The sequence below is a fragment of the Haliotis asinina genome, chromosome 13, assembly GCF_037392515.1.
Source record: "Haliotis asinina isolate JCU_RB_2024 chromosome 13, JCU_Hal_asi_v2, whole genome shotgun sequence".
Classification (NCBI taxonomy): Eukaryota; Metazoa; Mollusca; class Gastropoda; order Lepetellida; family Haliotidae; genus Haliotis; species Haliotis asinina.
Genome location: NC_090292.1, coordinates 26355598 through 26379956, shown reverse-complemented (window position 1 = coordinate 26379956; position 24359 = coordinate 26355598). Strand labels below are relative to the sequence as shown.

Sequence of the window (24359 nt, the reverse complement as noted above, 5' to 3'; positions counted from 1 at the left end):
TGTGACTACGGTTAGTCTGTGGTATGAAGGATATGTGTGGGAGAGGAGTGTGTGTCTGTGGTTGGTGTGTGAGAGATGTGTGTGTGTGTGTGTGTGTGTGTGAGAGAGAGAGAGAGAGAGAAGTGGTGCATATGGTTAGTGTGCTTGTGGTGTCAGTGATGTATGTGAGGTGTGTGTGTCTACGGTTGATGTGTGTGGTGTGAGCAATGCGTGTTACAGGAGTGTGTGTATACAGTTGGTGTGTGTGGTGTGAGTGATGTGTGTAAGGTGTGTTTGTATCTAAGGTTGGTGTGTATGTGGTGTGAATGATGTTTGTGAGAAGTTAGTGTGTATAGAGTTGGTGTGTGTGGTGTGAGTGATGTGTGTAAGGTGTGTGTGTATACAGTAGGTGTATGTGGTGTGAGTTATGTGTGTAAGGTGTGTGTGTCTACGGTTGGTGTGTGTGGGGGGTGAGAGTGCTTTGTATGAGGTGTGTGTATACGGTTGGTGTGTGTGTGTGGTGTGAGTGCTCTGTGGGGTGTGCGTTTGTGAATCTACAGTTGGGGTGTGTGTGAGTGTGTATGTGTGTGTGCTGTGAAGAATGTGTCACAGAGGAGTGTGTCACTGGTTTCTACATGTGTGTGTGGTATAAAGGTTGTGAGTGAGAGAGGCAGTGTGTCGGATATGGAGGAGGGTCCGGGGATCATAGTGGGGCGTCGTTTTTGCTACCTACCAAATTGCAAAATTGGTTCAGCTACTTAAAAATTGTCGCAAAACAGGTTCAGAGGAAACGGTCTCCAAAATATTTATTTGTTTATCTAAATGTATGCTTAGAATGATAAATGAATCTAAGGGTATATCATTGGTACAGTTCAATGCATTTTGGCAAGGCACGTCTCCCGATATCTGTGCATTAAAGAGGCCCTAAAACAAGAGTTTTCATCCGCTATGAAAATGTGAGACATAGATTCCTACGCATAGAGTTCCGAAGGATTTGCTCTGCACTGCCCTGTAAATGTATTACTTTACGTGATATTAATTGAGGGATTACAAATGGTTAAACAGTTGTGTCTGCAAACAGGTTTTTAAACATAGAAACAGATTGTCAATTAGAAAGTAGTCCGCTGCCTTTACAGTCGTGCGCATGCGTAGAAAACGTTAACTTCGGTGAAACTGCAAAGACTGGTTTTCGGTATCGACAGTTATGCTTTGTTCAATAGTATATTTAACAATGGGAATTGATCTGTAGGTTCACTTTAGGGACTTATTTAAACATTGCTGTGAGTGCGTTCAAAATGTCTTAGGCGGCAAGAACATGGTGACGCTGTATATACGTACGTGTGTATATGACAACTTCAGAAATAATAACACGTCTAATTGCAATTATTGAGTCTGTAGGAATGTGCCGTTAAATAGTTCACAGACAGTCAGACAGACATTTTAATTCAATCATGCAGGTCATTGTCTCATACTATAAACAACATGCACACCTGTTATAGCTTTAACTAGAGTACTGTAAATCATTGAACTAGTTAATTACAGAACTCTAGTTACTCTAGAATATCATACATACTTAAATCATTCGTTTCAGTTTTATAGCTCCAAGGGCGTATTAAATAAACACGTCACAATTTAATTCAGGACTCATAAAAGTCCAGACACTCTCCGCACTGTGGCCGCTCTCTTACAAGCGATTGGACAAAAATGATCATGCAGGTGTTATTTATATGTGCTAAGGATGAAAAATTGAAAAAAATTATTTTCGAAAACTCAAAATTTATACTCGCTCGCCCATGGACATGCCCATGGGCGAACAGTGGCCCATGGGCGAGAATGTTTAATTTCGTCCTGAATTAATGTTTTGGAGGTTGTAAATGAATGAAGAAATGTTCATAAGTATTATGACACAAATTTCAACTCATTTTGACTTGATTCCGCTAATTTAGAGCGATATTGAAAAATCTCACCCATGGGTGAAAAACATTTCGGCCCATGATCGAGAATATTTAGTTTTACTCAAACTACATACATGTTTTTTCCCATGTTTTGCACTTTTTAAATAAATGGAAGTATATTTATTAGTGTCGTGACACGAAATTTAGATCATTTTGTCATAACTCTGCTAATTTAGTGCGATTTTAAAAAAGGATCTCGGCCATGGGCAAAACATATTTGGCCCATGAGTGAGAATATTTACTTTTACTCAAAATTTCCCATGTTTCGCAGGTTGCAAATGGTTGAAAGTATGATCATAAGTATCATGACACGAACTTCAGCTCATTTTGGCTTAATTCCGCAAACTGAGAGCGAGTATTAAACATTTCGCCCAAGGGCGAAAAACATTTTGGTCCATGGACGAGAATATTTCCTTTTACTCCAAATAATCTTTTCCAATGTTTTGGAAGATGTAAATGAATGAAAATACCATCATGAGTTTCATGACACAAACTTCAACTCATTTTGATTTAATTCAGATTTTAAAAATATGCAAGACTACTTACGTTTACTCAAAATGCGTCTTTCCCCATGTTTTTGTAAATGAATGAGGATATGGCACAAAATTCAAATCATTTTGACTTAATTCCGCTTATTTTTAACAAGTACAAGAACATGTACTTGCACATTTAAAATACATAGCTTTTTATTGTTTTAGAGGTTGTAAATGAATGAAAGTTTGTCTATAAGTATCATGACAAAAAAATTAAATCATTCTGGTTTCAATTCGACTATTCTTGCTCGTGGACGAAAATATTTTCAGTTGTTTGTTTTCTAAATTTTGTAAACGTATGGTTAAAATAGATGAAATTATAATGACAGATAATTCAGTTTAATTTAGTAAAAGTGTTTAGTTTTACGCCGCTCTCAGCAATATTCCAGCTATATGGTTTGTAGTTTATCGAGTCTGGACCAGACAATCCAGTGATCAACAGTATGAGAATCGATCTGCGCAATTGAGGACCGATGACAAGTGTCAATCAAGTCAGCGAGTCTGACCACCCAATCCCGTTAGTTACCTCTCACGACAAACATAGTCGCCTTTAATGGCAAACATGGGTTGCTGAGGGCCTATTCTACTCCAGATCTTTACGGGTCCTGAACGCAGAGCTTTACTTCCAGCAACATACATAATACTTACAATAATAACACTTATAATACTACGCTTTGAGATTCTTTTGAATTTGGGTATTCTATAAATATAACAAAATTCAAGATATGTCTATGAAGTTGACGTTATTTGTGAAAGCCCTGATCAAGATTTACCGAACTCCAGAGACATAAGACTATGCTGGTACACATTGATAAACAGTATTGTGAGAGCTTTGAACTGTATTGAAATATGTCTTGTCAGTCCCACTGGCATTCGCCAATATCCCCTTAAATATAAAATACATAGTCTGTGCTTCATCAGAACAAAGACGGGTTAATCAAGGAGACCCAAAAGGGCAATTAAGGAAAGAACCCAGAATACTGTCATATTGCGTCCAGGACGTCACACGTCACCAGTCGTGAGCTAAAGGCATTGTAAAACCGTCTCATAAAGGAAATCCAAAACACCAAAACTATGTTTCTTTCTAGGTGACACGCGGTATGTTGTCAAAGTTTCTGTAGTTGAATACATTCTATCGTGGGCAAAATCTTACGCTTGGAAAGTGTACCTACCCCGTAGGTTTAAGTGGAACTACCCAGTTTAGCATGTTTCGTTTTAATATTGTGGGATCCATTTTTAGTGATTCTCGTTTGCCCGTCACGGCTTTTCTTCCACCGAGGTTTAATGGGGTATTCTCCTCCTTGCCAGACCAGGAATAATCTACAACAGGGATAAGAAACTCGCTTGCTTTCTTTACCATTTGTACTAATTAACATGTTCCTCGTCATGGTCCAACGCACACAGTGACTTGGTTCGTTTCCAGCGCAACTTCGACTGCTTTTGAAAGTACCTGAGCTAGTTTACTGTATCAGTCGGAATTTTACAATCAATGAATGAATGGATTATAGTCAGAATTAAGAGCAAGAACTATATGTGAATGAATGAAAGAAATAAAGAAAAAATAAAAGAAACATATGTGAATGAGTGAAAGAATAAATGATACTCCACGGCCATCCCTTCCAAAACATGTCAAAGAACGCAAAACTATCGCTAGATCACATGTGTTAACGTCAGCTTGTTATTGTCTCCCTGGTCAGACATAACAATTGTCATACAGGTAAAAACAACAAACAATTTGCTGGACTGCAGAACTGCCTGTTGACGTAGTATATACTCATCGCTAATTTTCCTTCGTAACCTTCATCTACATTACCATCCTTAATCTAGTAAAACAGAAAACACAGAAGGTCGTATATCTGTAACCACTGAGCAGGAGCAGGATAAGTTCCCAAGTGGGGGTGTCCTCTGCGTTTTCCATTTTTAATCTTTGCAACATCTAACAAGCTCAACGCTTGCAACATTTAACTAAAATGTGCAGTTATACATATCGGCATTCAGTTGAAAATTGATAAATTATCATTTTATGATGCATACATGTATGACATGCTGGACATGTGTTGGGCATTCTGTGTTAATTTACCATTACCGTTTTCATAATGCATAAAACGACACTAAAAAGACACTCATTAAATCTATCACTGAGTTCTGTCATTCTTTCACTCCAACATGGTTGCTAAATCACCTGGACTCTCCCATACCCAATTCACCTAATCCTGAGAAATCAACCAGACATGACATACCCACATCAACTAATTAATTTTCCGTACCTACCGAGTAAAAAATGCGTAAAATGGGAGGACACCCTGTTAACTAATGGGAGTGAGCCTTGTAGGGAGTACCCCAACTCTCACAAACTCACAGATTGAGGAGAAGCTGTCGTGTTTGTCGGGGATTGCTCTGACTTTGTTAAATAAATCGTACATAAACATGTAAAATATTTAGCTTTGATTGCGTAACTACTCACATTATGACAATGTTAACATTGGGACCGTTCTGATTTATCGAGTAAAATAAGGTTAAGCAGATTGTATATTTTAGAATTGGAATCTGGGCATATATTGTCGGCGTTGCCAATTTTGCACTCTACCCTTTTACCCGGAGCGTGCATATTTTGGTGGTTATTAGTATTTTATGCATTTGTTTAGATTTATTTATTGATTTATTGATTTCATTATTTTTTTACAGTTAGGGGCCCACTGAGAGAGTCTGCTTTGATAACTGACGTTTGACGAAGTGTTGTTACACAATATATATACATGTTAACGTTTGCCAATCCAGTCACGATTACTTGAAGAGATTAGTTTAAACTATATATTAGTATAGACTATTAATACTATTAATGTGTAATCTTTATGTTAGGCAATGAGGGATACGCAATATATTCAAGATTAATTTTGCGTTTACTTTTCTAATTTTTCATAAATGTTCGTTATTTTTGCTTCAGTCGAAAAGATGGTGTCGTACCGGAAGGCTAAAATCTATTTTAAAGCTATTATTTCAAAGCTAAAGATCGGTGCCGGGAAGTATAAACCATTTCGGGGGTAGAGAGATATCTTTTCAAAACATTATTATAATCTTCTTCGCTTGTTTTGAACGTTATATAAGTGGCACCTTCGCTGAGAGGCATTGGAGGAAGTTTCATGAGTAAAGAGATCTATTTTCAAGACATTGTCATCATCTTCTTCGCATTTGAACCCGTGAAGGTCCCGGGGTAGAACAGGCCTTCAGAAACCCATGTTTGCCTTAACAGGCGACTAAGCTTGTCGTAAGAGGCGACTAACGAGATCGGGTGGTCAGACTCGCTGACTTGGTTGACGCATGTCATCGGTTCCCAATTGCGCAGATCGATGCTCATGTTGTTGATCACTGGATTGTCTGGTCCAGACTCGATTATTTACAGACTGCCGCCATAAAGCTGGAATATTCCTGACTCACTCACTCTTCGCATTTGCAATGTATTTAATTAGGAATATAAAAAGAACATTGGAGGAAGATTAATCCATGATATTATAGGTAAGCTGCAAACGGAAGCGGGGCTGTCGTGCACATATTTGTGATCGCTGACGCTCAGTTAGTGGACCAAGTTACAACAGATGCAAAGCAATTGGCGCGAGCCTCCTCGGGAAAAGGCGTTACTTGAACATTAATTCCCTACTCCAAACCCTGATGGACAGTATTGTAAACAACAACATCGCCTACATAGACCACGTGTCCGAACTTCTTAAGCTCAAAGACAGTGAATGTGATATCACGAATAATGACGACGTGTAAATAACTTTATTCATATTTTTAGATGAATCGGTGAAATGTTTATTTACGTCTCATCTGTGTACATAAAATCTGATTTTTTATTATTACTTTACTTGCCATTTTCATATGTGCACAAATTACAGAGCATCCACGTTAATCCTGTTGTAATTTGTCAGAGCCTCCGAGTTCTTTCAGCTATAACATTGCACTTGGGAGTACCGCGAAGGCTGAACCGAGAAACGTCACGATTTTAGCGAGAGAGAGAGAGAGAGAGAGAGAAAGAAAGAGAGAGAGAGAGAGAGAGAGAGAGAGAGAGAGAGAGAGAGAGAGAGAGAGAGAGAGAAATAGTTTATTAAAGTGACACATGCTATATATATCGGTACATTGTGACAATAAAAACAATTATAAATAGCATCCGGCCGTTCGGCCTACGAGTCACATAAAGCATTTGCTCTCTTGACATAAATAGATAAAATATATTTAACACACACGTTTCCCGAAAACCATGTACGCACGCACGCACGCACGCACGCACGCACACTCACACATACTACTCTATCACATACATACATACATACATACATACATACATACATACATACATACATACATACATACATACATACATACATACATACATACATACATACATACATACATACATACATACATACATACATACATACATACATACATACATACATACATATACTCGCACACATTTTAGCCTTCCCGGTAATGAACCGAAAAGATTGACCGTGGCTTCGTCAGGCATAGGTCCGTGGTTGTGGTCTCAGAAATTACGTCGTTGAGACAGTCGGAACTGTTGATATGTAGTCTTTCAAAAATGCATTTTCACGAGATACATTCTCCCCTTTTACCCTCTTTCACAATGAACATATAACTGTTTACACAAAGGTGTCTTCTCATAAGATAAGTAGGAGGAAACGTGAAGTATAAGAGCGCATTTGCCATAACGTAAGTTGTTGAAATGAAGCAGAAAGGAAGACCATGATGGAGTATGGAGTACTTGTGCCTTCCTTGGCTTGGTCACCCCCTCCCCCGAATCCACATATTGTGGAGCCGTGTCAGCGAGTTTGGCTCGGTTGATATAATGGGACTCCTATAACCCCTTCTACCCCTCATCACAATGCTATAATTTGTCGTTCTTGTGTATCCGGTTTTGGTAAAAAGCGATATTTTGCTTGCTAAATGAACCAGATTCTTTGAAAATCAAAATATGTTATAACAACATTTTCAAAATTGAAATACAGCACGAACATGCACACGTTCCTATTTAAGTAAAAAGGATTGTTCAGTCACACATGCATGTATTACGATTTCAGTGTTTACACTGAAATGATAATTAATCTAATGCACATAGGAGAATTTTACAAAAGGTCGAAATTCAAGATTATTCATGTGCATATACTGGTATATAAGGTCTGCGATGTGTACCCAATATAAACAACAATATATTTAGACTGTAAGTTCACGTGACAAAGGAGGCTTATACACATAGGCAAAAGCTTGGTCCGGATAAGTTGAGAAAACTCGCAAAGAATTCCAGTTAGTCAGCTCGACACCTTATAAAACAATTCGATGTTTCCCGTGATATGTGAAATATTTGGCGTCATGCGCAGTCAGTCATTTTCATCCGCATACCCTCACGAACACCTTTTCATTTTAAAGTTGGTGTCACCTAATGACCCAGTGTGACCCAAGGATGGATTTTATAGATATGACAAGTAGTTTCGGCGTAGTAGTTAAACTCGTTATCAAACAAGTGATGTCTACCGGGTAGTCAGTCCTGTAAGTTAGACATTTGCCAAGGTCAAGGTCAAAATCGTTCGGTGTAGTAACAAAGGTGTTGTTTTAAGGGATTAGATATTGGTTTTCTTAAAAAAGTAAAATGAGTTCCCTCAGGAAACGAAATAAGACACGTGTGCCATGATGTGAGTGAATAGATGCCCATGGGCGAGGGAGTTTAAATTTTGAGTTTTCGAAATTTTTTTTTTTCATTTTTTCATCCTTAGCATATATTCATAACAGCTGCATGCTTATTTTGTCCAATCCCTCGTGAGAGAGTGGCCACAGTGCGGAGAGATTCTGGACTTTTGTCAGTCCAGAATTAAATTGTGAACAATAGTAACAATCTGAGAAAAGGTGAAAATTCATCCACTGTCTTTTCTAGAGGTATCAATCGACAGATATATGAAGCAATAGACAGGGAGTCAAATATAAATTCCTAAGTACGATTTCAATAGCTGTTTTTGGAGGGTACCTGGTATGTTGAGGCTCTTTCTGTAGCAGACCTGAGAGTCATTTTGACCAGCTATACACCTGTTCTGTTCAATGTTGTGAATGTAATGCATTGTGTGGACAAAATCTTTGACGTTCATAATAAAGAAGCCTTTTCTAGGGTGTGTTGGAACGAGGTGACTTTCTAGGGTGTGTTGGAACGAGGTGACTTTCTAGGGTGTGTTGGAACGAGGTGACCTGGTTGAAATGCAGTCGGTATGTCATGTTTGAAGGTTCTCAAAAATAAGTTTGAATGGTGTGAATGAAAGATCTTTTCTCGTGAAATATGCCCCTTCGTCGTACGCACGAGTTATGGCCAGCTTTTAGAGGGTCGAATCTTAGTGGTGGAATTAATGCAACAACTCACCGGGAATCAGTCTGTTAAGACACATGGCGTGATCCCAAAATACAACAAAGCCATGTGGTGGGATTATTTATTTATTTATTTTATTTATTTATTTATTTATTTATTTATTTATTTATTTATTTATTTATTTATTTATTTATTTATTTATTTAATAGCACGAATATCCAAACCACCTGCTCTGGAACGGCGCTGGTACTCCTTTGATCACTGAATGTCAGTCGCAAAGGGCACAATGTATTATCCACCTCGACTCCCTGGGGACCATGCATCTCAACCCTACTGGGCAGACCGAGTTAATGTAGCTTTCCCATCCTTAACAGGTACCCATTCATGAATGGGTGGACTGGGACACAGACTTTTCCAAGTTTACTGCAAGTTGCTGTACCCTCACCTAGGTTTTTGAGTGTATTCATGTCTCCACCATCTGGTCATATAACAACAGACTCCGGGATTCTCTTAAGTGCACAGGGTTGCGTACTGTACACTAGGGGTTGTGACAACACTGAAAGAGTCTGCACGTATAGATGACGCCAAGGTTTTCACACCCGGTCACAGGTGGGCTTGACCCCAGCACCTCAAGCTCGCTGGATCACGAGCCTGGCGCATTAGCCACACTTCACTTAAACATATTTCGTTCTTCTTACGTCGTGCATGCGTGTGTATGCACCAGCCCAGGTTTGAGCTGGTTTTACATTGTGAAAACAAGCACTATATTTCCACGTCTTGTGGTATGACGCGGCCGGTACGGACGTTCTCACCACTGTGTCGGAAATTCATTATTCCAGCGAAGAATGTGATCAAGTCATCCTGCCATCATGGACAGTTTTGAACTTTACAACGATCTTTCTACTGGTCAGAGTAACATCGCCCCCTGCTGGTCGAAAAAGCAGGTAACACAAGGGCCAATGCTACAGCAGCTCTTATCAGTCGACTCTGGATTCCGCGGCAAATGTTTAATAATTCCGCGGCAAATTTTTAATAATTCCGCAGCAAATTTAATCAATTTTTCCACCCTATTTTGCAATATTCTGCAAAAACATTCTTCGGTTAAGACATTTAGAAATATCACCAACAACGTCTTCTGTGTTTGAAAATCAAACACTGGCTGAAAGGTATTTCTCTCCTCTCATTCGTAAAATTTATGAAGACGAACAGCTTCATGCAAATAACAATTTTGCATTTAAACGATATCTGAAAACATTGATGAGACGTGATTCACAGTTAACTAACTTAAAAAAATGTTACAAATCACTACACAAGTATTACAGTGGCAATACAACTGCAAAGGCATTAGTGATTATCCACTAATTTTCTGACCCGTGAAGGTCCCCGGGTAGAACAGGCCCCCAGCAACCCATGCTAGCCATAAAAGGCGACTATGCTTGTCGTAAGAGGCAACTAACGTAATCGGGTGGTCAGGCTCGCTGACTTGGTTGACACATGCCATCGGTTCCCAATTGCGCAGATCGATGCTCATGTTGTTGATCACTGGATTGTCTGAGCTAGACTCGATTATTTACAGACCGCCTCTATATAGATGGAATATTGCTGAGTGCGGCGTAAAACTAAACTCACTCACTCTCTCACTTGACCAGCAAAGACACAACAAGGGTAACGAGCAAAATTGTTATAGTTTATGTAAACATCCTCTGTCGTTCTTTATATTCACAGAACGTATAGAGGCGGAATTGATAATTTAGTTTCAAGTGGAATTGATGCCATCAAGGGTTTGCTATGTCTGTAAGTGTACATGAGTGAGATGTGAAGTAATATCCGTTACTAATGGCGTTAAGAATTTACTTCTCACTATCACTACCTGTTTCTACATATCTCCGTTATGCACTGCACCATCAAGGGTGACAGGAAATCTTTGCACTCCCGGCGTTGTGGGCGAGTGACTCAACATATAAAATAATCCATGCACAATAAGATAAAAACCATTCATCAGATCCCGTCATGTGCATATATAACCACAAAGGAAAGATCAACATGATCAGACACAGACGACATACGACGAAAGTGTTTGAATTGGTTGTCGTTACGACATGTAAACAGGGAGTGTTCGACACAAATAATAGTCAGCAGTTGACAAACAGAATTCAAAAAGGCAATGGTTCTCTTATATCCACTGTTATGTTTCAGTTAGTATGTATTATGTGGAAGAAACAGTATTTTCGAAGAATGAAAAAGATTTTTTTGTCCCCTTTGTTCCATCAAGCAATGTCAAGGTCATCCCTGGGCGTGGGACAGGAAGTGACTGAAAAGCAAACCAGCTCGGAATTCATTCTGTGTTTCAAGGACAGATTTTTATCACGAAAGACATGTAAATTTGACATTAATTACTTTTTCTAATACGATTGATACGGTTTGTCAAGTGTGAATGAGGTTAGATTAAACGGGGATTTAGGTCGCACCTAAGATTATTTCGCTCCTTTGACGACGTGCATGTGTGTATGTGGTTTAAACGTATTTTTATTTCGAAATGTGCTGAAATCTGCAGCTGGATAGGCGAACAAGCCAAGAAGCTTATATTCACGCCGCTCCAGTACATCAAAGTGTTCCAATAGGTGGACATATAGGTGAAGTAGTTCGACGACAAAGATCAGTAGTAGGACCAAATAACATACAACTGTTGCTAGGTGTTGGTTATGTGTGGCCCAGACTGGGGGTCACTGGGAATAACGGCGCCACTGTTTCCTTTGTGGCTTCCTACTTGGAGTTATACATTTACGGATGATTGTTTAGATGAACTCGCGAGTTACTTTGATGCCAATTATGTGTGAGGAAGCTTCTGAAGACTCCAGAGGCCAGCTACTGGTGACGATGTTGCCAGCATTCGCTTTCGACGCACATCCCCGCTCTTCAGTCCTGATATATGGAACGTAGTTGATACCACACTAACTGATGACTGGAGAACAAACAACATATGTGAAGCCTGGAACAGCACCTTAAAAAAACTAGTTGGCCACGACAATCTGTCAGTGTGGGCAGCTATCGAAAGATTTTAGCAAGACCACGCTATTCTTCTTGGGGGTTCCGCATGCACCCAAGCGCGTGAGAAGAAAGAGGGACATGCACAAAGACAGACTGCGAAATCTGTGCTCAGACTTCAACAACACTGACAAGTCATTGCCAGAGTCTCTAACTGGCATTGGCCATAATATTAGACTTGTGTAAACTGTATTACAAGTAGTACAAGTATCAATGTGCTATCACATACTTTATTTAATGTTATATTATACCATATTATGTTATATTCATGTGAGAATACATTCATGTGCTGCAAGAAAGATTCTGTTATACATGTATATCTTCATTGAGGACGTTTTGCCCAACCCACTGAGGACTTGTTCTGGGGGCGTTTAGCCAAGGGGTGTTTTGTCTGAGGGAGTTATATCCTTGTGGATCTATTGTCCTACCACCATCTATCTATAAGCACCAACAAAAAGGTTATAGTGAATAATGTATCGACAGTTTACAGGAAGCAAAGATATTTAGTTACAGGACTACAATATGCGTTTACGTCTATTAAACATTTTAGTAACCAATACAGCTGGAGGTTTGATTAGCTTAGCAGTACTTAGTATGGATGCGGCCTGGTCGCTAGGCGACAAAAAGATAGTCAAATAGGTTCTTTTCAGTTAATGATAGTGTGTATTATTTGGTTGTAGAACCGATTCATTTCAAAGAGCGATAAAGAACTTGTAATCGTTTTCCCTTGTCAGCAATGATGTCATCGTTGTTTTTACATTCATGTGTACATGATTAAACTATCAGAAGGATGTTATTATGTATACACTGTGATCTGCGAATGGGTGAGTATGGCTTTACGTCACGTTTACTCCTTTGCGCGGGGTACATTGATTGACTCCGCCAATTAGAAAACGAGTTGTATGTATGAGATAAGATGAGTACTTTATAACTGGGGAACGTATGTTACCAGTCAAAATAGGGAATGGCATCGGACGTCTTCTTTTTCACTGATGCATAAAAATTCAAAGTGTTGTTAACACGTCACAGTTTAATTCTGGACTCTCTGCACTGTGGCCACATCTCAGCAGAGATGGTGAACTACTGCGTCATTCGTCAAAGCACGAAGCAGGACTTGATACTGACAAGAGTTTGCACCAGTTTCCATCAAATCCAGTGTATGTAGTTTGTTTGCAACCCACAGGTCACCCAGGACAGCACACCTAGCAACTAACTATATGATGTCCGCCATAAGTTAGCCAATAATGAGCAACAATCAGTCAATCAAGGCAGTGGCGGTTAATTCTTTGTAGGAAGGATGTTGTTTTTACACTCGTTCTTTACGACAGGGTGCATTCAGTATAGATTACGTAAATCTACACTCATAAACACTGCCTTTTTGACAAATCTGCTGTGGAAGTAATTAATCAGTCAGTGTGTTATCGGTTAATCCTTTGATGGATGTTTGTTTTTGTAACTCAGCTGATAAACCCTCTTGCATCACTTACATGCACATATTACATAACATGCAATATATTTGCCACTACAGACCTCAATTTATAATGTTGAGTATTTACTCCAGACAGGAGAAATGCCAAATGGGAACCTATGTCGAGTAATTTTAGTGGTGTTACCACTAATTATACCCGTTATAAATTCATTAACTGACCATCAAGTGAATGATGAAGTGAATGCGAGTAACAGCAAGCAAGATGTAATCTCTGTGTCGCATGCAGCCTGAAAACACTTATGGGCCGAAACTTTTTTGAGGATACCAACGGAACTTCGTTGTTACATAAAAATACATATAGGCATTTGCTGTGTAATTGAGTAAATGGTTATAATCATTTTTTTACGTAAGAAAAAATACAGATTTCTCTACCAATGGCAAAGTCGTTGTTATTACGAATTCAGGTAAATCAATTGTGTGTTTTTTTATCATAGATAATAAACCAGGGGGCGTAGCTACCAAAATTTACGTATGATGTTTGCTATGACAGCTGGGCCAACCCTCAAAACTATCCAAATATAAAGCTTTGCAATCCTGCGGACTTACATGAAACAAATGGCTTGCTACGTGTATGTGGACATCATATTTTCATATGACGTGATTAAATATCGAGGTAAAAAACACAGAAATAGGATCAAATTGGATCAGTCACTATACCATCTAGGCATCAGAACAACTAAACTGCTGGGATATTTTGTTACAATCAGACAAGGAATACCATGGATATTTTTAAATACATTGTAACGGCATGTGATGGGCATCCGGCCTCCTCACTTTTTAGGGTGAAGAAATTCTGCTGATGTGGACAGGAGCCCAGTCCCCGTGTCGAGGGAATGGGTGCTGACCAATTTGCTGCTTGGTTTCGTAATTAGACCGTTGGTGAGAAACATTATTCGCTCCGCATCAGTGCCCCTTTAAACTATCAATTGCGCAATGGTGGCGCAGAAGAGATCGCTGGGTACTCACGGGAGAAAAACAATACCAAAATAAAACAACCAGCCCACGGATATTGCTCCCCAACAGTACCCCTTTAAATCTCACTTTATGTAAATATAGCATCAAAACAAACTAAAACGCCAAACATATGTATTTTATTAACATGGTACTGACTATAGTCGATTCGAATCACTGCTTCACGGTTCACTGACTGCCGTGGATGCATGCTTTTCCCACATGGCGGGGTAAAACTTAAGGATTTATTCTCCCTCGAAAGACCACTTGAATCAATCAGAAATGGGCATTCTTAAATGAAGTAGGATAAATGTGCCCTGTACGTGCTTATGAACCTTGGGCTTGCAGTTACATTTCATCAGTTGTGTACAAACATTGGTCTAGATTAATTTTTCAAATCCTTTAGTCTTAAATAATGTATTGATGCAGGGGTTCCATGTAGGTTCTTGTTGGCATTGTTGGTAGTTATTGCCTTTTTGTGAGGGTACCAATGTCTCAAAACATTTGAAGTTAATACACCAGACTTATACTTGCAGGATATTTATGTTTGTAAGTGATGGCTAAATTTGTGCACAATTGCCAACGTATGAAGGGACCATGTAAGTCCATCTCGGGTCCTTGCAGGTAGAAAAAGTACTGTAAGTCTCCATGGTGATCAACCGTCAGTTCCCAACGGTCTATGGCCTGTTCTCGTTTTGTATGGCTTGTTTATATTTTGTGTATTGTCCGAAGTACTGTAAGTCTCCATGGTGATCAACCGTCAGTTCCCAACGGTCTATAGTCTGTTCTCGTTTTGTATGGCTTGTTTATATTCTGTGTATTGTCCGAAAGGCGCTCTTATGTAACTATTAAATGCTGGGTTTAAATCTGACTGATATTCTTTTACTTTCCGTTACTGAGAGGTTTTATAATATACATCTATTTGTTATCGACTGGCTCACTTGTGGATATGACTGGTGAGGATATGACTGATGAGAATATGGCTGGTGAGGATATGGCTGGTGAGGATATGGCTGGTGAGGATATGACTGGTGAGGATATGGCTGGTGAGGATATGACTGGTGAGGATATGGCTGGTGAGGATATGAATGGTGAGGATATGGCTGGTGAGGATATGGCTGGTGAGGATATGGCAGGTGAGGATATGACTGGTGAGGATATGACTGGTGAGGATATGGCTGGTGAGGATATGGTTGGTGAGGATATGACTGGTGAGAATATGACTGGTGAGGATATGGCTGGTGGTAGTTATATAGACATTGACATATGCTGTTATACAAACCCAAACAACTAAATTTTGAAATCTAGTCAGCTTGTCAATGTGTCAAACTGTTTCGTCATTGTGGACTAACATTTATAACTGAGTTTTAGCAGAAATAAATATTCTCGCAAATAGGCCAAAGTCAAAATGAGTTGATTTTTGTGTCAAGATACTCAAAAATGTACTTTCATTCGTTTACAACCTCCAAAGCATGGGAAAAAAATCGTAAACATTATCGCTCACGTGTTCAGATGTTTTTCGCCTATGGGCGACAGTTTTTCAAATTGTTCCAAATTAACTAAATTACGTCAGAATGAGTTGAATTTTGTGTCACGATACTTTTGAACAGTATCTCATTCATTAACAACCTCCAAAACATGGAAAAGGTGTATTTGGAGTAAAAGGACATTTTCTTGCCCATGGGCCAAATGTTTTTTCCCCATAGGCGAGATATTTCAAAATCGCTTTAAATTAGCGGAATTAATTCAACAGCAGTTGAACGTTGTCTCATGATACTTATGAATATACATACCCTTATTGATTCACAACGTCCAAAATTTTGTATTTAGAGTAAAAGTACTTATTGTTGCACATGTGTCAAAATGTTTTTCGTCCATGGGCGAGATTTTAAAAAAATGTTCCCCCTTCCTCCAAAACAAGGAGATGTATTTGTTGTAAAAGTAAATATTCTCACCCATGGGCTGAAATGATTTCGACCACAGCGCGATATTTTCAAATAACTCTAAATTAATTGAATTAAGTCAAAATTAAGTTGAAATTTGTGTCACGATATTTCAAAACATTTTTTTCATTCATTTAAAAACCTCCAAAACATGGAAAATGATGTATTTTGAGTAAAAGTAAATATTCTCGTCCATGAGCCGAAATGTTTTTCACCCATGGACGAGATGTTTTAATATGGCACTAAATTAGCGGAATCAAGTCAAAATGAGTTGCAATTTGTGTCATGAAACTTAAGAACATACTTTCATTCAACAACAACCTCGAAAACATTAATTCTGGACGAAATTAAACATTCTCGCCCATGGGCCACTGTTCACCCATGGGCATGCAGGTGGGCGAGCGAATTTAAATTTTGAGTTTTCAAAATTTTTTTTAAAAAAAAAATCATCCTTAGCACATATTCATAACAGCTGCATGATCATTTTTGTGAGAGAGCGGCCACAGTGCGGAGAGTTTCTCGACTGTTGTGAGTCCAGAATTAAATTGTTAATACATATTTTATTGTTAAACGCCATGCTTCGCCGTCTTCCAGTATTACGACGGTGGTTTACTGGAGTAACAACAATAAATGGCTCGGATCGAGTCTGGAACAAACAATCCGGTGATTGATTACTAGCAACTGTTTATGGCGCGAGCACACGCAATCAGCCAAGTAACCGAACATAACACCCGGTGTCGTATTTGTTGGCCTCTTTACAACAAGTATGTGTTGCAGAGGAACTATCTTCTTACCCTGAAAACCCGTAAGATCCAGATAAGAAATGTATCCTGACTAAAACATGAATTTCGTAAGACTAACGTGATGGGGTGGTCATACCCGCTGACTTGGTTAAAAGTGTCATCGTATCCTAGTTGTGTAGATCGATGTCATGACGTCAATTACTGGATTGATCTCCTACACTCCTGGTTCTTGCGAGACATGACCTCACCGTTGTTATGAATATGCAATGATATTTAGAAATTGGTCAAATGTAACACAAGTAATATTTGGGTTTACACTTTCCCAAAGAAGTACAGATTCCAGTATTGTTTTTGGCTCCGCGCTCCAGATTACCATTTTGGAAGCCGCGATGGCTGAGTGGGTTAGAGGGCTGACTTTGTGCGCTGAAATACTAGAATCCGTACTTTACTGAGAAAGTGCAACCCCAAATATACCATGTTACAATCACTGGGTTGTTTGGTCTGGCCTCGATTACTACTAGACCTCCGTTATACAACTCAACTAATTCTGTTAAACAACAAAGAAACAAGTCGAGCCCCTGTGATTACCATGACACGAACAAACATCAACAGGCCGATGACGTCAGTAAATATTTCTCTATGTATTTTTTTAGAACAGCGTTAATCTCACATGTATTGAATCGATTGATAAAGACGCGACTTGGATCTTAACCTATCGGAATACTGTTTCGTGGCTAGACAAAGGATGATATCTTTATCTTCCTGCTCTCGTAAAAAGTACATGTAATGATTATTTGTCTTCCTCATCACTGATGACGTGCATTATTCAGCACACCATTACTCCCTACCATTATCACCTGACGCCTGTATGTGAATCTAATTGTAGTTGGTGGTCTGGGATCAATAGAACGTTCACGCTCATCATAGATGTCCTGTTGATATATTTGACGACAATCACTTTGCTGCGTGGAACGAATATAGATAGATAACATGTGTGCACTGAGTGAAATGTGTTGTCCCAGGAGCATTGCAGATGTCGGTTTCTTGACAACGGATCGTACAGTGTCCCAAACATGTGTCTGGTCGTCACATGTTAGCTTGACTTTGAACGAGACGGTAAGTTTGTTACAGGCTTTATGATTTGACAAACTCACTTGTATTAGATGACATAGCTATTTTTAAATAAACAAAATACTTTTTCAAGCCTTTGGTAACGTTGAAAACATTCCACGATCAATTTTTTTCACTTAAGATAGAACCATTTTTTTCAAAATTCCTGTCTCTCAAAAGTGATTGTCAATCTGACTCTGTTATTAACAGCCAACATGGTTAACAGTGGATCTGCTTAAAACAAACACATATGTCACCTGAATAATGTAATTGTTATTAGTTGAAGCTTCAAGGGAACTCGTCTGTCCTCTTATATAATTCCTTCTCTCTCTCCCCCAATTCATTTCGAAATCTTGACACCTTTAACATGACGGAAGGGCAATAATCCGACATCACGACATGTAGTGTTTTCTCATTGTCGCCACCTCTAAAATGCTTTAAAAAGCGTTAGAATTCGCGACAATGCGGCAAATGGCCCCAAAAAAGACTAAATGCAGGATTATCCAATTAACAGGGTTGGCTGTTCTCTGTAGATGGAACAATGGCGATTGTGGGCTAAAACAACTTTCATTCCAAAACACACAATCGGACATTGAAATGCTGATTTCCTCTTGGGTCGAACTTTGTCACAGAATTTAATGATCCATTCTTTATCACATACGAACAGTTGTCAAAAAGCTACAAAAACACTGCGAGCACCGTTGAAAGAAAACAAATAATGTTCTATCTGAACAATCGACCTGTCATACCTTTAAACATGAGACTATTGTTCATATTCTGCTTGACAATTTAAATAAATCATGGACTCTTCAATCCTGACAATCTATATCAACTGTGTACGCTTCTATGTCCCCAGCGACCGTTAATAGCGTCATTAATTGAACGATGTGAGTTGGGTTTTACGAGCCTTATCGCAATGTTCTAACATCACGACGGAGGCCACCAGAAATGGGCTTCATTGTACCCATTTAGGGAGTGGAACCCAGGCGTGACGAGCTGACACTTTAACCACCAGGCTACCTCACCACCCCGACTTTTAAATGACCACTACACTCCTAACTGTACACGTGACCAGTCATTTCTTTATGTTCCACTTGACCATTTATATGAATCAAAATAATTATTATACATTTCAACATAACGCATAACACGTGATTAGGTCAGGTGGACAATCATTCGAAATTCTGCTGACATGAACATGTAATTCCTGGCTTACAACCTGGTCAGGCGATGCCAGCACCTGACCATATGTATATCCTATTGTGCGGATCTATTGTCTCTCCCACAGAACGGGATGTTTATTACACTCAGGGCGAGATACTCGGAATAGATATGCCCTATATATTAAAATGTGCAAATAAACAATTCATCATGAACTATCATCAAAACCATTATTACCTATAAATGTTTATTAATACATATATCGGATCCTCAAATATATATACCATCTGGTGTCCCTAATACTGGATATTAAATACGGGCTTCCTATTGCTGGTTTCAGCATATATTTGAATAAAGGAATGTATGATGGTGCCCGTATCAACATATGGGCTGAGTTTAACGAAATGGTTTAGGATATAAGTTTTCCGATGATGGTTGAAGAAAGAGCAGAGAAAGGTATAATGAAAACCTTCGCTAATATCACATGTGTCGTAGAGATTACACATTCATCCTTCGAGACGGATTAACTGTATATAGATGAACAAATTTTGTATTCCAGTGGGAGTTCTATTTTTTATTTTGTTTAGTTTCACGCCACTTTTAGCAATATTCTGTCAATATCAAATCAGGGAATACAAGAAATTGGCTTCAGGCATTGTTCCGGAATTGAACCCGGGGTTTGGTCGTGATGTAGTCAGAACAGGTCGAATCCCCTGACAAGTATTATTATGTATTTTGTGTTAGATATTTGACTGTCTTAAATGAAGATCCAACGAGTACTTTATCTGGCCATATTTTTTTATATTTAGTGCTGTCTGTTCTTATATGATGACTTATGAATGTGACCGCATGTAATTTCATGCGGTTGATATTTTGTGCGGAACTGGGGTTAGTCTGTGTAGCTTGTGCTCAGAAAGGGAGCTGGCTGAGTCATTCTAAAACTGTTTTGTATTCCTTCCTCTAAGCCAGACTATGCACAAATGTCTTTAGATTTAGGTTTGAAGGTGTCAAGTGTCAGACTTGCTCTGATCTCTTCTTGCAAATTGTTTCACAGCAATGGTCCAGCCATTGCGAAACATCTGTCACCAGAACTGTGTATTTGTGCTCTTTAAGCAGATGTTGAGTGGTAGATCGCAGAAACACCCTTGCCGATATATTTTCTATCAAGCGGAATATTCCTGATATTTACAAAGGCCCGTTTGAAAACTCGTTTGCCATGCTTATCGAGGCTGAGAGTCGAGACAAAGAGTACCCCAATATTTCTAACATCAGAACAACATTGTTGGTAAACAAACGATGATGATGGCCTGGATATTCGGTTTATATGCAGTTTGATTTGTTGCACAAAATCAGGAGATCTGATGGCTTAGTCATTAAATAATACTTAGTTACTCTAGAAGTCAGTTAGAACTATACTGACTGTTGCTATCCACTAATACTTTAACAAGTGTTTGGTGTTTGCATTGAATTGCACATTTAGGGAAAACGCGTTGTATCTGAGAAATGTAAAAAGACAGAATTCAAGAATAATATCTCGTGATAAAGGGAATATGTGTTTTGGGAATATTAAATTGTCTGTATTTGAACGCACTATGTATTTAGTTCAATGGTGGTTACTTCAAAAATATATGAAACCCTATTTTGACAACATATTATATGAAAAGGTTAAAACTAATAGCTTAGCAAAGTGATGATTTTGTAAAGGCACATAATACTGCCGACAGCGACTCGACATAGCTCGGCCCAATAATGTACAAGCCCCTACCATTCCAAACACAAGACAATAGTTCGTTGTTGTGCGCGAAAAATCAACAACAAACAATAAACCAACCTATCTCAGAGTATACCATTGGCAAAGCCAATTTATGCATACTGTATAAGAAAAAAATAAGAAAATATGTATGATTTGTATTACCATATTTAAGGAATTATGTGCCATTTTGCCATCATACTTCAGGATTTATAAAGTTTTATGAACGAATCGGACATCATTGATTTTCCCTCAATGTTTGGGAATTATGCATAAAATTACACAATGTTCCTGTAATATATACAGTATTTAGAACGACAAGTGGCTTGAGTATATTTTTTTGAATGAGTAATGCTTTTAATGGAGACTGTAGACGATGTGAATTCAATAAGTCTCATGTAGAAAGTCCCTGTGGTGTACATCAATGGTATACACAGGACATAACCTCAGCTCAGACATTGTGTATTCAGTCTCAGAAATGCTCTGATGGGAATTCAGGCAGAACATGTTCACTGCAAGAGCGACTGACGGGATCAGGTGGTCAGGCTCACTGACGTGGTTGACTCATGTCATTGAATCCTTATTCCGTAAATCGATGCTCATGATGTTGATCACTGGATTATCTGGTGCAGACTCGATGACTTACAGACCACCGCTATATAGCTTAAATGTTGATGAAAGTGGCGTTGAATAAAAACAAAAAAGCAAACTGTAAGACCGACCATAAGGATCGAATGGTCTTACTCTATGACTCCCGACGGCGTGGTCTGTGACTCCCGACGGCGTGATCAGCGCTCGCAACACCAAGCACGTTGAGGCTACAATCATATCGCTAGAACAGTGCGTCATTAAACAAGAAACCTGATTACTCTCAACGCTCCGAGTCTCAGATTAGCCCTCTTGTAGTTTTGTATATACTACCCATCAAAAGCTTGGACTGACTGAAAGCACTTACTATATGTTATGCACAAATGTTGGTGAATTGCACGTGGATCATGCAATCTGAAAAGCATGTGCGCATACCGTGCTCATTACCAGCTGCGTCTTGATGTGAAGTTTTGTTACGAATTCACCAATTTTTACCGAAGTTTCGAAGTTACGGATTTTTTTTACAATACATCAGTTCATGTGTAGACAGTATCTATAAACACGTGCGTCTAAATTTTAGATGGGTAGCATGATTTATAGCAATTTATAGGTTTACATGTATTCTGTCGGTTGGTGGGTGACAGTTATCTTTTATATAAAAGCAGTAACATAAAATACCTAAACTTAAAATGATATTTACACTGCAGACAAGCGTGGGGAAGACAAAGGCACTACAACGCTACATTTTTTCAAACGTATTTAGCCTTTAAAACTGTTTAGACAGGGATATATCTGCTTTTGCAGCTGTAGTTGAAAAAAAATCAAGTTTCCATAGAAATCTCGCACTTCTCTACAGAATCTGTCCTTAGCATCAAACCCCAGCTCTTGGCGGTGAAAACCTGCACTTCGTTTTCCCTCCGATATGAGGCAGTTACGCTGATATACTGTTAAATTAGGCGTCCAAATTCACTTATGTCACGAAGGGCTAAGTTTGTCTGATGGAATGGTGGGCTTATCCAAAAATATAACACATGTCAAAGCCACCAGTCGTCAGATTCTACTGTATCTATCCAACGTTGCCAAAACCTGCACCTCACGTGTGACTCGTGCAACTGTCGATAACAAGGGATAACGGTATCCTCGGTTCGGTTCTCACCAATCACGGATGTAATCCTAGCTTGCTGCAAGAGGGATGAAGCAAGGGAGAACGCTCTCCAAGACAGGGATGACTGAGCTGCCAATTTTCACGTCGATGAAAATACTTCTGTAATAAATCAAGTTGTGGAGGGTCGGCGGTCGGGTTTATTTACAGCACAAATTTACCAAAACCGGTAATTTGTGACAAGTGATGAGCGTGTGGTCGAGCGACGTTTTTTCCGGCCCAGACTTGATTATTATAGCCCCGAAGTTTATTGCTTTGAGCTCGATTACTCTGGCGCAAAACAAAATGCAGTTGCGCTAAAGCTGTTTCCAGAAGAACAACTCTCTCTCTCTCTCTCTCTCTCTCTCTCTCTCTCTCTCTCTCTCTCTCTCTCTCTCTCTCTCTCTCTCTCTCTCTCTCTCTCTCTCTCTCTCTCTCTCTCTCGTCGTTCGTGCGTAAGATTCTATGCAGCATTTAGCACCATCACCTCGGGGTACACCGGAAATGGCATTCACATATGTTACCCATGAAGAGTGAGTGAGTGAGTGAGTGAGTTTGGTTTTACGCCGCTTTTAGCAATATTCCAGCGATATCACGGCGGGGGACACCAGAAAATGAGCCTCACACATTGTACCCATGTGGGGAATCGAACCCGGGTCTTCGGCGTGACGAGCGAACGCTGTAACCACTATACCCATGTAGAGAGTCGAACCTTGGTCTTGGGTCGCGCGTGACGAGCGAACGCTTTAACCACTAGGCTACCTTCAGGACATTGTAACACATGTTACATTCTGGTTTATATTGCTGACGATGCCACTTTCAGAGGGAGTCGGTACCGGATTTCACTGAACGCATAGGTCTTACTACACTCCCTAGTTTAACAGTGGGGATTGAACGCTTGGTGATTTTGTGTAAGAGTTTTCAGGTTTTCAAACGCATTTCAATCCAGTAGATAAAACTGACCATTTTTGTAAATTTATCTACGTGATTATTTGCACTGATATATCTCAAGCGGCTGACTTTCTGGTTAGTTTGTTGTTAACACCGCACTCTGCGATACCTCAGCCTGTAAATAATTGAGTCTGGACCAGACAAACCAGTGACTGACAGCATGAGTATTACCCAGGGAGACATTATGGGTGGACCAGGGTTGGACAGGGCTGTTTACCATCTGTACCAGAAAACGAGCTGGATCAGGTGTTCTTATTTTATGTTTTTCATTGCTACTTTAGTGACAGACTGCTTAGTTGAGACTATCACATTACTGTTGAATGGAAATGGAAAAATATCTGCTTTTGTGTAACGTCTAAAACAGATCAGGGTGAAAAGAAAAATGTAACAAGAGACTGTGACGTCTCAACAAAATATAATGTCTAAAAACCTAATATCTCAACTAAAATATAATGTCTCAAAACACATGGTGTCTCAGCACAAATGTTATGTCTCAGTGTCTCAACAAGACATGTCCCAAAAAACATTGTGTTTGAACAAAACTATAACGTCTCAACGAAATATAATGTTTGAAAAATATAACGTCTGAATAAAGACATATAGTCTCAACAGAGCACAATGTCTAAAACACATTATGTCTGAACAAAATATAATGT

At 39.2% G+C, this 24359-nt stretch overlaps 2 protein-coding genes across 2 annotated transcripts in view; both read left to right on the top strand.

The window, feature by feature from the left end:
* Positions 1-24359, top strand: part of LOC137260176 (galactoside alpha-(1,2)-fucosyltransferase 1-like) — a 57650-nt gene that overhangs the window by 11528 nt on the left and 21763 nt on the right. The window lies entirely within an intron of this gene.
* Positions 15266-24359, top strand: part of LOC137259474 (acrosomal protein SP-10-like) — a 27041-nt gene continuing 17947 nt past the window's right edge. The window contains exon 1 of the mRNA XM_067797122.1: positions 15266-15527. Coding sequence (XP_067653223.1) covers positions 15266-15527 — 262 coding nt within the window. The remainder of the gene's footprint in view (positions 15528-24359) is intronic.